General features: G+C 37.1%; 1 protein-coding gene across 4 annotated transcripts in view; it reads right to left on the bottom strand.

Moving 5' to 3' along the window:
* MXI1 (MAX interactor 1, dimerization protein) overlaps nucleotides 1–16336 on the bottom strand; it is an 81523-nt gene that overhangs the window by 29509 nt on the left and 35678 nt on the right. For 2 of the 4 annotated variants that reach the window (XM_004763873.3, XM_004763874.3), the window contains exon 3: nucleotides 7846–7875. The exons of the other annotated variants lie outside the window; for them this stretch is intronic. In XM_004763873.3, the coding sequence (XP_004763930.1) occupies nucleotides 7846–7875 (30 nt within the window). The remainder of the gene's footprint in view (nucleotides 1–7845; nucleotides 7876–16336) is intronic. 4 annotated transcript variants of the gene reach the window in all.

Here is a 16336-nt window from a genome sequence, read left to right on the forward strand (position 1 = left end):
TTAGTATTCTGTTTTGTTTTAGGATAAGGTAGATCAAAGCAATCACTCTGTCAAAATATTCATGTCAAATGGGGATTGGATATGTAGATAGTCTAAGGAAGAAATATCGTATTCTTTATCATGTTCAAACCACTGGGATAAATGTAACTAATACATCAAAAATTCTAATACAAAAAAATTGAAATTATTTATGATATTTTAGTCTCCGAGTATATATAAATCTTTGCCCTGTAAAAATACTTGCCATTTTCAACTCACAGAATGAGAAAGAAATAAAGACATGGAGTGGAGACAAGTGGAGCATGAACTACATCAGGTAAACTATTCCTCTTTACAAAATTACATGTCTGTGCCTTAGTGCACTATATAATATCCTAATGAACTGAAAGAATCAATTAGTTTTTTATTCTCTTCTGATAGCAAGATAAAGTCTGTTATGGTAAAAACCTTTTAAGATGTTCCCAATTATTGGGGCGCCTGGGTGGCTCAGTGGGTTAAGCCGCTGCCTTCGGCTCAGGTCATGATCTCAGGGTCCTGGGATCGAGCCCCTCATCGGGCTCTCTGCTCAGCAGGGAGCCTGCTTCCTCCTCTCTCTCTCTCTGCCTGCCTCTCTGCCTACCTGTGATCTCTCTCTGTGTCAAATAAATAAATAAAATAAAATAAAAAAAAAAAGATGCTCCCAATTATCAAGTTTTTTTTTTCATATAATTTATGTTTTAAGAATTCATTAAGTTTTGGGGCACCTGGGTGGCTCAGTTGGTTAAGCACCTGCTTCGGCTCAGGTCATGATCCCATGGTCCTGGGATTGGCCTCACATTGGGCTCCCTGCTCGGCAGGGAGTCTGCTTCTCCTTCTATCCCTCTCCCTGTCCATGATCTCTCTCTCTCTCTCTCTCTCTCTCATGATCTCTGTTCTCACTCACTCTCTCAAATAAGTAAATAAAATCTTTAAAAAAATTCATTGTTTTCCATATACATCCTATGAAATTATTTTACTATAATAATATGCCTGCTGAACTCTCATGTATTTTTGTTTTTGTCATTTTTCACTTAAGCCATTAGAATTCAACTACATATACTATTGATTATGGATATACTCAATAGCACATATAATCATTTTTTCATTCAATAAATACTAACTGAATGTCTGCTTTGTGTAAAGGGTAAATAAAAGAAAGTCCCTGCCTTCCTGAAACCTACATTCTATCAAAGAAGTCCAGTAATCGAAACACAAATAATTCAGACACAGATAAATGTTAAGGGGACAGGAAAGGCAATAGGACAGAGAGTGACTGGGGAACAATTACTGTCCTCTAAGGAGATGACCTGACAACTAAACAATGATGAAGAGCTAGTAGAGCAAGGGTTTTCCAAGCAGAAGGTAGAAGTGCAAAAGCCTTAGGATGAAAATTAACATGATGTGTTTCAGGAAAAGAAACCATGCAGTGTCAGCTTGATCATAGGAGACAAGGGATAGAGTTGTAGGACTTCATAGGTCATAGATTTTACCTAATTGCAACAGGAAGCTGTGGAGGAATTGTAAGTAGAAAAGATATGATCTGATATGTCCTTTTCTTTTCTTTTTTTTTTTTTTAAGATTTTATTTATTTATTTGTCAGACAGAGAGGCAGGCGGGGGGGGGGGCGCAGAGAAGCAGGCTCCCTGCTGAGCAGATCCCAGCATCTGGGATCATGACCTGAGCCGAAGGCAGAGGCTTTAACCCATTGAGTCACCCAGGCACTCCTGATATGTCATTTAAGAGGATCACTCTTGCTGCTATGTGAAGAATGAATTGGAAGGAAAACTGAATGGTAGTAGTTAACTGAAAATAATATTCTTTCTTTATGGTGTTTCTTAGTCCTCTCTCTTCCTAGCTGTTCCCAAGTCCATCACCTGAGTGCTGGTTCCTGTATCCTATGACTACATGAACTACTTCAAAAGCACCCACACTAGTCTCCTTGCTTCTAAACCTAGACTGTACTTTTTTTTCTTTATAAATGCTTTGATCATACTATCTCTTTGCTTCAAAAGCCTCAAAAACTCACCGCTCTCAACAAAAGAAAATCCAAATTCCGAACATTCAATAACATTGTACAATGTAATCCCAAAACACTTTTCTGGCCTCACTTCCCACTGTTAATCTGATAGACTTTACTCTTGCACTAATGTCTGTCCACTCTGTCCTGAACACAGCTTATGATGTCCCCTTCCATGGCTCTAATCACACCGACCCCTTCCCTTATTTTTTCCATAGATTCAAATTCAATCTCTTCTTCATGATTCAGCATACATTCATTCTCCTTCACAATTCGGAGCAGTGGCTTTTTCTCTATGACCACAGTGTTTTATATCATAACCCAGTATGTACAAGTTTCAAAATTCTCCATTTAACTTTTCTTCAAGCAATGCACTTTGGTATTTCGTACTCTTTTAAATTTCCTTTTTCAAAATGACTCACTAAAATGATTACATAGACTACTAGTGGGTTTCAACCTTCAACTTGAAGAACACTTTTTAAAAATTATTTTTATTTTATTTCATTTCATTTTATTTTTTGAGTGTTCCAAGATTCATTGGGAAAATACTTTTAATACACCTTTCTAGACATTTACTGGTAACTAAACTAGATCCTAGTACTAAAAGATGAAATCCATAATTACCAAACTATAATGACCTTAACCTCAAGGATAGGATAAAGTCAGCATCTCATACATCACTTTATCTACCACAATGCCAAACATGGTATTTATTAATCATATAGCTATCATATTTATGATTAGATGGAACCATGGTTAGGGTTGCTTTTGTGTTCCCATCATCTTGCTTCAAATTGTAGTTATGATGGTCAAAATGGCTAGTTTTCAATAACACTTTGGCCTATACTGTCACCTTCCTACCTTATAGGATGACGTAATAGTCTTGCATAGTGCGGGAATACAGTAAGTATTGCATAAATGTCATTTTCATCTTTCCCTCAGAAATATGAGAGAGTCTCCATATGGAGGACGCCATTACCATTCCTCTGAACTGCTTCTTTATTCTCCCCATACTCAGGCACTTCTGTTCTGCCAGTATCCTCATTTGGCCTCTCTAGCTTTGCCAAAATTGCAATAAGGGTGAGCCTTTTGTTTCAAAGGAATGACAGCTATTAGGGTTGAATGGCCTCTCCTGCCGTCAGCACTAAGGTTCTTGACCATTAAAGTCTGTTGAAGCCCTGTTAAAATTGTTGACTCTTTCAAAAACAGCACCCGTATTTCAATTAAGAAAATGAAAAAGCAATGAAGTGATCTAAAATCTGTACTGAATGGCTTTTTTTCCCCTCTGGTAAGGACTCAACTGATAAGCCAATGGATAACATGAAATTCTTAAACCTTAAATCTCAAAGATTCATTAATTTCCCCATGAAATGACACATACAGATTCCTGAGGAATGCAGAACATCTAAATGTATTCTGCTTCTCTTTTACTTCCACCTCCAGAGCCAGTTTCAAGCCATTATGGGTCTTGGGGCACAAGGGGAGGATATAAGTAACAAATAAAGTCTCTGAACTATCTAGAGTAGACTCAGTGTAACCATCCAGGCTTTAAGCAGAAATAAAGCCCTGGGACTTATCCAAGAAAACCTGAATTCCTTGATAAGTCCCGAAACTACCCTAAGCTTCCTACTGGCCTATCTGCATACTGGGGTAATTGTAAGCCAAACTACAATCGGCTTGCCAGATTCCAAATCTCTACCATGAGCCTTTCCTCTGAGATGCGGGAGTATGGACCTCAACATTTGTCGGCTATTCTCTCCTTGAGGCCAGAACCAGGGCTTCAACAATCATAGGGCTTTGGGATAGCCTTAATTTGGAATTCTTCTGTTAATCACTAACAATTTAAAATCATCTACATTAATTCTCATTGCTTTGCTGCAATAATAAACACTAACTCAGAGCAGCTTTATATGCAAGATATTAAACCAAGTAAAAAAAAAGTAACTCCTGACATAATATATCATATGTAAAGTGGCAAAATCTCAAGAATATGAATTACTTTAGGAATATCTTCTCAGAATGAAGACAAAATCAAATTACCCTTTTGATAGTGAATTACTTTCCTCATGTAAATTCACACTCAAAAGCAAATGAAAGGCAAATCCAGGTTAACTTTTTTCTTTAATGTATCAAATAAAAATGTTGTCTAGGTCCGGTGCAGGGGAGGAGAACCATTGAATAGAACAGGTGGGGGCTTAAAAAGGTAATAACAATACAGATGTAAATTTTAAAAGTATTCCTGTGCTGCCTTCTTGCTATTTGACTAAAACACCTCCTTCACTTTAAATCATCCTGTGTTTACCAATATTTGTATTTTTTGCTAGATCACAGCCTCTAACTTTTCAGAAGTAGAGTGCAGGTTATTAAATTGGATTCTTCCTTTGGCACTCACCTTCTGACACATTCCACTAAGGTTGAGATTTATTTATATGGATAACTACCCCTTTTAAAAACAAATGCATCTGGGAAAGATTAATTCTATATTACCTTTCAATTAAGCCTCAAGGAAGAGAGGAAAGGGAGAAAGAAGAAAACAGAAGAGGACGAGAGAATCATGTCTTAAGGGAGGTAGGGTGGGAAATCAGCCAGAGAGTCTTAGACCTGGGGCACCTGGGTGGCTTAGTTGGTTAAGCGTCTGCCTTTGGGCTCAGGTCCTGATCTAAGGGTCCTGATCCCAGAGTCCTGGGATCGAGCCCCACATGGGGCTCCCTGATCATCGGGGAGTCTGCTTCTCCCTCTGCTTCTGCACACTCCTTCTGTCTTTGTCTCCCTCAAGTAAATAAATATAGAATCTTTAAAAAAAAGAAGAAAGAGAGTCTTTGACCTAAGTAAATAAAATGGGAAAAAATGCCTTCACTGGAGACACTGGCGTTCATATAATATCCAGCAAAAGCTGCATGTTATACCTGTGCCACAGACAGATGCTATATTAAACAACTTTAGGACATATCAAAGTAATAATATGGGTGATAAAGTTATCAAGAAGTCAGAATTGATACATGGAATGCATTAAATAAAATTTACTCAAAGACTTAATAAGCTCCATTCTAAACAGTTTACTGAAGAGTCTCTTCAGTGTTAAAGGTTTTTGCCAGCTTTCCAATGAGGGTCTCCCAAGGACTACATTCAGGTGGGTGAAATAATTATGAAAGCCACGTGTTTATCAGTATTTAAAATATGTGGTCCAATATATACTCTATGCTCTAATTTAAAATACAATATAAGGGGGGCACCTGGGTGGCTCAGTGGTTTAAAGCCTCTGCCTTCGGCTCGGGTCATGATCCCAGGGTCCGGGGATCGAGCCCCGCATCGGGTTCTCTGCTTAGCAGGGAGCCTGCTTCCTTTCCTCTCTCTCTCTGTCTCTCTGCCTCCCCGTGATTTCTGTCTGTCAAAATAAACAAAATCTTTAAAATACAATATAAGGTTTTAATTTTAGAATCCTCAGAGCTGTCACTTCTTAGTGTCTTTGCCATGTTTAAACTAGCCAGCTACTTCCTTTAACACACCAGAAATAAAAGGCAGAGAAGAGATTCTTTAAAATGAAAGGGGGGGGGGGGCCTGGGTGGCTCAGTCGTTAAGCGTCCGCCTTTGGCTCAGGTCATCAAGCCCCGTGTTGGGCTCCCTGCTCAGTGGGGAGTCTGCTTCTCCCACTCCCACTCCCCTTGTTTGTGTTCTCTCTGTAAAATAAATAAAAATCTTTAACATAAATAAATAAATAGATGTAAGGTTTGCCAAACTGCTTTGCCACAAAGCAGTTTTTTACGAAACCACTTAACTTTGCTCCAGTTTTAATACTGCTTCACTCAATATTATGCTTCTATCAACTATAAATGCATCAAATGCTAGGTACTGAGGTTACAAAACTGTACAAAACAGAATCTCTCGGGATGCCTGGGTGGCTCAGTCAATTAAGCATCTGCCTTAGGCTCAGGTCATGTTCCCAGGATCCTGGGATCCAGTCCCAAATCACCAAGTTCCTTGCTCAGTGGGGAGCCTGCTTTCCCCCTCTGGCAGCTCCCGCCACTTGTGCTCTCTCTCTCTCTGACAAATAAAATCTTAAAAGAAAAAAAAGAAAGAATCTCTCCCTTTGAAGCAGCCGTAGTTATTCAGCAGAAAGAGACATATGAACGGATAATTGCAATACTACCTGAGTAAGTTTTACAACAAGAGAGATGAACACAGCATTGTTCAAACACAGTAGTAAAAGCCACTAAGTCAGCCTGGAGAACTATGCAGAGACTGTTAAGGAGGATTTGACATTTAAATTCATCTGCAGTGAGGTAGTTAGGTTAGTCAATCTGTAAAGTCCCTTCTATTTAAAAAAAAAGGTAGGACAAAAAAATTGAAGGTCATGGAAATCTTGTTTGTCAAAAACGGCTGATGCAGATTATTTCAGTTCGTTGTTTATTAATCTAATCTCTGTATCAAAAACAAAATATTGTACTCATACAATCCTCATCTTCTCTCCCAAACTTGTCCTCTTCCTACATTCCCTTTCTTGGTAAATAGTAATACTATCTAAAACTTAACCTTCCATGGTCAACTAACCACCAATTTCTACTGATTCTACTCCCCAGAGTCTCTTTTTTCTACTTCTATCTCCAGTAATTCCCATCATCCCTTACATTGGAAGCTTCCAATAGCTTCCAAAAGAGTTTTCTTGCCTCTGAGATTCCTTCTCCCAATCAACCAAGTGTTCACATTATGGCCAAAATAATTTTCCAAAGGAAAATTTTACAAATCTGATCACATAACAACCCATCTTAAAAATCACTGAACTGGGGGCGCCTGGGTGGCTTAGTGGGTTAAGCCTCTGCCTTCCGCTCAGGTCATGATCTCAGGGTCCTGGGATCGAGCCCCACATCGGGCTCTCTGCTCAGCAGGGAACCTACTTCCTCCTCTCTCTCTCTGCCTGTCTCTCTGCCTCCTTGTGTTCTCTGTCAAATAAATAAATAAAATCTTTAAAAAAAAAAAAAATCACTGAACTGCTTCCCATTTTTCTCAGAAGCAGCCCAAACTCTTCAGCATAGTTGTCAATATCTGGCTTGGCTTACACCCTGCTACAATCTTCAATATAGTACTCATACTGAGTGTCTTGGAGTTTTCTCAATATACCATACTCACTCACCATCCTCTGTAGAGCCTTCCAAAACTCCCTCAAAAGAAAATCAGATGACTCTCCAAAGCAATCTTTCAGCACCTTCTGCTTCTCCATTACCGTACTCACCACACTATACAGTATTTTAATTACCTGTCTGTCTCCCCGAGGAAGCTGTAAGCTCCTCAAGGACAAAAACTACATCACACATTCTTGTATTTCTTATCTAAAGCAGTATGCTTGCCTGGCACTGACATATACTTCATGCTCAATAAAGATTAGTTGAATGGATGATGAATAAATGAACAAATGAATGAAGAAACTGCAAAGAAAGAGACATCCAATGACCGACAATTTGTCCTAATATTTAATAGCTACACTTACAGAAACCTTTATTCTGTCTACCTATAGCATGACCATATTTAAATCATAAGCCTTTCCCAGTTAACTTGTTTTCAGAAACATAAAGAAAGGTGGCTACACCATAAACTCAAAATTCAAATGAGCTTAAGATTTACGGATGTCCTCCAGTTTAGACAGTATAAACATACTACTTAAGTCTTTTTTTAATACATATATACCAGAATCACGATATCCTATACATTTAAAAAATAAAAATATAACTACATACATGCTATTACATTATTTTCATAGGTAAAACACTGAGTTTGCTTTTTAACGTAAATGAAAGCTGCACTCATCACTGACTCACCGATTCTTTTCCAGCTCATTGTGTGTAGACCTAAAAGGAAAACAAAAAAGACCATTTAGCCACTTGCTGCTAAGGCTATGGAAAGGGGGATTAGTTACTGCTATACCACACCCAGCAAATTCCTTTAACAATGCAATATATAGTCAGACTTCTACAATCTCACTCATCAGGAAGAAACAGTCTACATTCAATAGAACTATTTATTTGGATATGGGGTCTTCAGCTAACAACTAACTCTTCTGACACTGGTGTTTCGCTCTTATTTTAATAAAATTAATCCTAGCACATGTTCTCTTGCCTACTTCTAATAACCTACATTTTGTTTATTTGTAGATTTTTAATTTAAACATTATCCCATTTTTGTTTAAAAAGAAAAATGTACTTCTATGTCCTCTTCTACCTCTACTTAGTAACTCCGAAACAGAGGGAGAAAAACGTCTTGGCTAGCACAGAAGCTTACAGGTTTGCCTTACTGCTAAGTGATACAAATTCAAGCTTTCCTGCCATTTGTGTAAAACAAAGTTATACAATGAAGGAAATAATATAAATAAAAGAAAATACATTAACAAAATCAAGAAACACACTTTTAAAAGACTGGGAGGATACGCCCCAAAATGCTAATAATGGTTATTTTCTTTTGGGGACTATTTTTCATTTTGCTTATCAGTATTTGTTATAATAATACTCATCATCTACTGAACAAGTATAGTGTCTGCTAAACAGTGTATTAAGCAGTTAACATACAATATTTCATTTTATCCCCAAACAACTCTTGTTTTCTAAGTAAGCTCATTGTGTGTAGACCTAAAGGAAAACAAAAAAGACTTATATGCTTCCTTACATAAGATCTCTGAGCCTCTGAGAACCTCTGAGAGGTCGAGACATGCTCTTGTCCCCAGAGTAGAAGTAGTAGCTTTGATTTAAGCCCAGGTCTCTCTTACTCCAAAACCCAAATTCTTTTTTTTTTTTTTTAAGTTTTTATTTATTTATTTGAGAGAAAGAGAAAGCACGAGCAGCAGGAGGGGCAGAGGGACAGAGAGAGTGTTAAGTAGATTTTGCACTGAGCAAGAAGCCCAATGGGGGGTTTAATCCCGGGACTCTAGGATCATGACCTGAGCCAAAGGCAGACACTTATCGGAGTGAGCCACCCAAATGCCCCAAAACCCAAATTCTTTTTTTTTAATTTTTTAAATTTTTAATTTTTTTTAAAGAATTATTTATTTATTTGACAGAGATCACAAGCAGGCAGAGAGGCAGGCAGAGAGAGGGGGAAGCAGGCTCCCTGCTGAGCAGAGAGCCCAGTACAGGGCTCCATCCCAGGACTCCTAGATCATGACCTGAGCCGAAGGCAGAGGCTTAACCCACTCAGCCACCCAGGTGCCCCCAAATTCTTTTTTTTTTTTTAATTAACATATAATGTATTATTTGCTTCAGGGGTACAGGTCTGTGAATCATCAATCTCAAAATCCAAATTCTTAACTACATGGTGAAGAGAGGTTAGAACACAGAGGCTAAGGCCAGACTGCTGGGGTCAAATAGTGTGTGGCCTAAAGTGCCTTCATTTCTCTGTGCTCAGTTTCCTCATCTGTAAAATAGGAAAACTGACAGTATGTGTCCTCACGTGATTGTTATGAGGAATAAACAACTTTATACTGAAGAGCAAAATAACAAAGTCTAAAGTTAGCTATTATTAGAATTATGTTACAAGTTCTCTTAAATGAACATGTACTACTTTTATAATAATTTAGCATTAACAATAATAGTAATTTTATATAAGAGAATTTAAGTTCCTGTCACCAGAACTAAAACTTTACTCATTTAATATATCCTGGTTAATTTCAAATGTTTTCAGAATATCACATTACTAATAACTTTAATCTGATTATTATTCCAGTGGATATTTAAAAATTATATTTCTAAACTTTAACAATAGGAGTATCTTTGTCAGTCTTATAATTTGTAGAAATTTTACCCACTGTTTTAGTTCAATAGCCAAAAGCCTTCTTTGAGTTATTGTATTCTGTCCACTTTTTGCTTTCTTAATGGTATCGTAAGGTCCAAGTGACACAGGATGAAAAAGACTAATGTTCATTTTCAAGAGATTGTCTTAATAAAAGAATTTCTCCCTTAAAAGGTTAAAAAAAAAGAAAAAAAAAGAAATTTTTAAGATGCTTCAAGAGTTCAGCCAAATGAACAGCAAGGATATGCATAATTCAGATGAAAGAAATCATAAAAACACAGAACTTCCAGTTTAACAGACCCAAGAGCTCAAAACCTAATAAATAAATTACAACCAAATCTCTATCACTACATAATTATTTATAAAAACTTTTTTTTTTAAGATTTTATTTATTTATTTGACAGAGAGAGATCACAATAGGCAGAAAGGCAGGCAGAGAGAGGGGGAAGCAGGCTCCCTGCTGAGCAGAGAGCCCAATGCAGGGCTCGATCCCAGGACCCTGGGATCATGACCTGAGCCAAAAGCAGAGGCTTTAACCCACTGAGCCACCCAGGCGCCCCTGAAAACTTTTTTTTAAGATTTTATTTATTTCTTTGACAGAGAGAGAGAGATCAGAAGTGCAGAGGTAGAGGGGGATGCAGGCTTCCCTGTTGAGCAAAGAGCCCAATGTGGGGCTCTATCCCAGGACCCTGAGATCATGACCTGACCAGAAGGCAGAGGCTTAACCCACTGAGCCCGACCCAGGCACCCCTTATTTATAAAAATGTTTAAGTTCTTTTTTGTCAAAGTAAACCAGTAAATCAGAAGAGGAAAAAGACATATCTTAAACAGGTTTAAAATAAAAAATATTGTTCAAAATTTGAATGGGTATTCAATATAAAATTTCCCAACCCCTCATAGTAAGTTTTGCTTTAATTGCCTTTATCTGAAGAAAACTTAGAACAAGTGAAACAAACAATGGAATACTAAAGTAAGTAATAACGGAAACAATCTATTTAGAGAGAGGTAGACTATTTACCATTAACTTTTTCTAAACAGCTTGGAAATCCCACACATGACCATAAATACAAAAGAATATATACATCCAAAGACAACCAACTGTTGAATTTCAATATTGTATTAAGCTTATTATCAAAGCTAGCACCAAAAGAACATAATCTGACCCACTGCTGTGAACAAAATTAAAACAGCAGGTTCTACCCCTCTCTCTCAGCCTTTTATTTATCTCCTTTCTAAAAAAATATAAAATAGCCAAGAATATGAACTTTTCCACCAAACCAATAATTACATGTCATATTTAGTTATACCATTTGTAACATTTAACAACATTTTCAAATACGAAGAAATAAAAATGATCATGTATGTAATAATCTTTACCGTACTGTCATGATCTTCCAATTAAAAAAAAAATGCATCAGTAGTACTTCTATTTTGATGGCTTTTGTACCTGTCATCTCAAGTCAACAAATACTTTGCTTCTTTAAGACTGTCTTAGGCTACAGGGCATCAAAGATAGTCTCTAGTTGATAAATTTAAGACATGTATAAGAATAATTATAATTCAAGGCAAAATAAATATATGAAGAAAAGTACAAAGTATTGTGGGAGTTTAAAGTAGGCAGAATTCACTTCCAAATGTGGCTTTCAGGGTAAATTTTAGGAAAAGGTAGCATTTGGTATGAATCTTAAATGATGACTATTTGCTACTAGTAGAGGCTGGACCTGGAAGGGAGAGGACGTACCAAGTGGAAAGGAGCGTAAATAAAGCAGCACAGCTGGCCCACTACTATATGGTCAACTAATTTTCAACAAAGCAGGGAAGAATACCCAATGGAAAAAAGACCTTACAACAAATGGTGCTGGGAAAACTGAACAGCAACACACAAAAGAATGAAACTGGATCATTTTCTTACACCATGCACAATAATAAATACAAAATGTATGAAAGGACTAAATATGAGACAGGAAACCATCAAAATCCGACAAGAGAACACAGGCAGTAACCTCTCTGACATCAGCCATAACAACTTCTTAAGTCTCCTGAGGCAAGGGAAACAAAAGCAAAAATAAAATACTAGGACTTCATCAAGATAAAAAGTACAGCAAAGGAAACAAAAGTTAACCTTTGGAATGGGAGAAGATATTTGGAAGTGACATATCTGATAAAGGGTTAGTATCCAAAATACATAAAGAACTTCTAAAACTCAATACCCAGAAAACAATTCAGTTTAAAAAAAAATGAGCAGAAAACATGAACATTCTTCCAAAGAAGACATACAGATGGCCAGCAGACACGTGAAAAGATGCTCAAACACCATTCATCATCAGGGAACTGCAAATCAAAAACTACAATGAGGTATCACCTCACACCAGTCAGAAAGGCTAAAATTAACAGCACAACAGATCTTGGCAAAGACACAGAGAAAGGGGAACCCTCTTACATTGTTGGTGGGAATGCAACCAGTGCAGCCACTCTGGAAAACAGTATGGAGGTTCTTCAAAAAGTTAAAAATAGAACTAACCTATGATCCAGCAATTGCTGGGTATTTACCCAAAGGATACAAAAATACTGATTCCAAGGGGCACATGAATCCCGATGTTTATAGCAGCATTTTCCACAACAGCCAAACTATGGAAAGAGCCCAAATGTTCATCAACTGATGAATGAATAAAGAAGTTATGGTATATGTATACAATGGATTGTTACTCACCAATAAAAAAAGACTGAAATAGTTCATTTGCAATGATGTGAATGGGCCTAGATAGTATTATACTAAAAGAAACAACTCAGAGAAAAGTAAATACCATATAATTTCACTCTCAGATGTGGAATTTAAGAAACAGAACAGATGAACATGGTGGGGAAAAAAGAGTGAGGCAAACCATAAAACAGACTCTTAACTACTGAAAACAAACTGAGGGTTGCTGGAGGGGAGGTGATAGGGTGATGGGTTAAATCAGTGATGGATATTAAGAAGGGTACTTGTGGGAGCACCTGGGTGGCTCAGTAGGTAAAGCCCCTGCCTTTGGTCAGGTCATGATTTTAGGGTCCTCAGATCGAGCCCCACATCAGGCTCTCTGCTCAGCAGGGAGCCTGCTTCCCCTCCTCTCTCTGCCTGTCTCTCTGCCTACTTGTGATCTCTCTCTCTGTCAAATAAATAAATAAAATCTTTAAAAAAAAAAAAAAGGAGGGTACTTGTGATAAGCACTTGGTGTTCTCTGTAAGTGATGAAGTGATGAATCATTAAATCCTACACCTGAAACCTGTATGCTAACTAACTGAAATTTAAATAAAAACTTGGAAAATAAATAATATAAATAAGCAGGGCTATGAAGTCCAAAGCAAAACCAGAGAACAACAATGTATAGGTCATGAAGATCTGTGGTTTTAGAGGAAAAAAGTCCTGAGTCTTAACTCTATCACTCACATTAGCTGTATGATTTGAAACAAATTACTTAACCTCTCTGATTAACAGTTTCCTCATTTGTAAAACAAATAATAACATGTGGCTTGGCTGGATTACTGTGAGAATGAGAGGAAAATATGTAAAAGCATCTAACACATAATAAACATTCAGTAAATGTTTTAGTCATTGCAACTACACTTAATATTTTTAATAAAACTAAAAATATACTACCTAAAACAATTAAGTATATACTACATGAGGCAATAAATTGATACATTCTCAACAACACTTGAGATTAGCCTGGAAATAAACAAACAACCATAATGATGAAAAAAGAAACTGAAAGAAAAGAGAAGTATTTCGGTCATTTAGTCAGCTGTGAAAACAGTACAAGGTTAGGGTCTGAGAGAGAGAGAGAGATGACTAATTACATGTACATGAAGAAAATGATGATACAAATAGTGCTGACAACAAAGGAGTATCACATACTAGTATACTCAGAAACAAACTTTTTGCTTCTCTGAGCCAATTATGTCCAACCAAATCCTTCGAATAACATACCATTGCGATATTCAATTATGGTAAGTTCTCTGTAAGGTTGAGATGTTCTAATAATCCATTGGGTTAGCCCACTTTTCTTCTCCAAATAAAATGCACCTCTGAAAGCAAACACTAATGAATTGTAGCCTTTCAGACACCCTTACTCTGAATTCTTAACAACTTCCAGGGACGGAGAAAAGACATTTCTATCATTTTATCAGTGAATCGCAGGTAATCTTTTTCACAAATAATATCCCTTTAAGGGAGACACGTTAAGGAATTCACTATTTGGGAGTCATTATTTCAACCAGATCTGTGACTTTTCACGGACTACAACATGGCTCTAATACATAAACTTTTAATTCTGTGGGGTGTAGTTTGGTGGCAGTCAATGCAATGAAGCAAAGAACTGACATGGAACAAAACCGTACAGTTTGGCTCAAGAGTAGTGCCACTGTGGAAGAAAACTAAAAGCCCCCATGCCCAGAATTAATACTCTTCCAGCAAAAGAAAAGACCTCTCTATCTTTGTTGAGTTAATGAGCAAGCCCCAAATTTGTTAACATTTTTGTTCCACTTGCGTTGTGAAATGAACATTGTCCTCCACATGATGAAAATAACACATTCTCTGAAGCTAAACACGTATCTTCTAATTGTATCCTAAAGTTTATATCTCCTTAACATATACTCAAAAGGCAAGAAAAACAGAAAACCTCAGCCACATCACAGGTGGGGTCTCTGAAGTATATACCTGAAGGGGGCTGATGAGAATACAGAATTTTTTATTGCCGGTGGTATAATACAGTGTTGAATAAAGTTTGAAAAACACTGTAATAGAAGATCATGCTAATTGCCAATAAAGTAATTCTTTTTTAAATTAAATTTTACTGAAGTATAATTAACATACAGTGTTAAATTAGTTTCAATACAACGTAATGATTCAACAATTCTACACATTCCTCAGCGCTCACCTGGTAAGTGTAGTGACTGAACAATATTATTACAATTTTACTGACTACATCCTCTATGTCATACTCTTCATCTTCAAGATGTATTTTTTAAAGATTTTATTTAAGTGTTTTAGAGAGAGAGAGAGCACACACATGCATGCACACTTTCGGGGGTAGGCGCAGAGGGAGGAGCAGACTCCTCGCTGAGCAGGGAGCCCGACAGGAGGCTTGATCCCAGGACCCCGAGATCATGACCAGAGCCAAGTGCAGACACTTAACCAACTGAGCCACCTAGGTGCTCCTCACCTTCATGACTTATTAAAGTAATTATTTCAAAAAGATAACTTTGTATATTTATTTCTATCAAAGGTACACATTTCTAAAAACCATTAAAAACCATAAACCTTGAACATTGCAGGCTTTTAGGAAACCTGCCTTATAAGGAATGTATTGCTTTTTTCTTAAGAATGACAAAAACATAATCACCCCAATAACTAAAGCCACAAAAAAGCAAGTGTCTAAAAAAGATACATAAGAATAACTACAATCAATAAAATTTCTCTCAAAACTTACATAACAAAACTGAATATATACAATCCTTATGACTCAGCATTTCCACTCGTTGGCAAATACCAAACTAATATATTTTCATCGATGGACATACAAAAGAATACTCATTCTTTTCATACTAGCCAAAAACTGGCAACAAACATCCATCAATAATGGAGTAAATAAACAAACTGTGAAGTACTCATACAATGTGAAACCACAGAGCACTGAAAATGGACTATTGTGCAAAAACATGGGTGAATCTTCCTAACTTGAACATAATGGTGAATGAAAAAAAGGCAGATACATGAAATATATACAGCATAATTCCATTCATACAAAGTGCAAAACTGGCAAAATTAATTTACAGTATCAAAAGCTAGAAAAGCTGGTTACTTCAGGGAAGGGATGACAGTGACTAGAAAGAGTCAAAGGGAAGAGTTTCTTTTATTTTTATTTTTTGAAGGTTTTATTTATTTATTTGACAGAGAAAGAACAAAACAAGCAGAGGGAAGGGCAGGAAGAGGGAGAGACAGAAGCAGGCTCCCCATGGAGCAGGGAGCCGGATGGGGGACTGGACCCCACGGCCCTGGGACCATAACCCAAGAAGGCAGTTGCTTAACTAACTGAGCCACCTGGACACCACCAGGGAAGAGTTTCTAAGAAGAGTCTGTTATATTTTATTTCTTTACCTTTGTGAAAATTCATCAAGCTGTACATTTAGAATTTGTATATTTTTCTGCATGTACATTTTCAATAAACAGGAAAAAAACCTTTTAATTGCATATGAACTGAATTCAGTAAAAAAAAAATTCTTTTTTTTAAGACTTTATTTATTTATTTCACAGAGAGAGAGAGCGCACGTGCACGCACAAGCAGAGGGATTGGGAGAGGGAGAAGCAGGCTCCCCACTAAGCAGAGAGCCCTATGCGGCTGGATCCCAGGACCCTGGGATCATGACCCGAGCCAAAGGCAGACAGATGTTTAACCAACTGAGCCACCCAGGTGCCCCAACAATTCTTATTTCAAATATAGCAAACAACTAATTTAAGCCTCTGATAAATCTTTTGGCTCGCTACATAAGCAT

The sequence above is a fragment of the Mustela putorius genome, unplaced genomic scaffold (genome assembly GCF_011764305.1).
Source record: "Mustela putorius furo isolate JIRA1106 unplaced genomic scaffold, ASM1176430v1.1 tig00003909_pilon_pilon_pilon, whole genome shotgun sequence".
Lineage (NCBI taxonomy): Eukaryota > Metazoa > Chordata > Mammalia > Carnivora > Mustelidae > Mustela > Mustela putorius.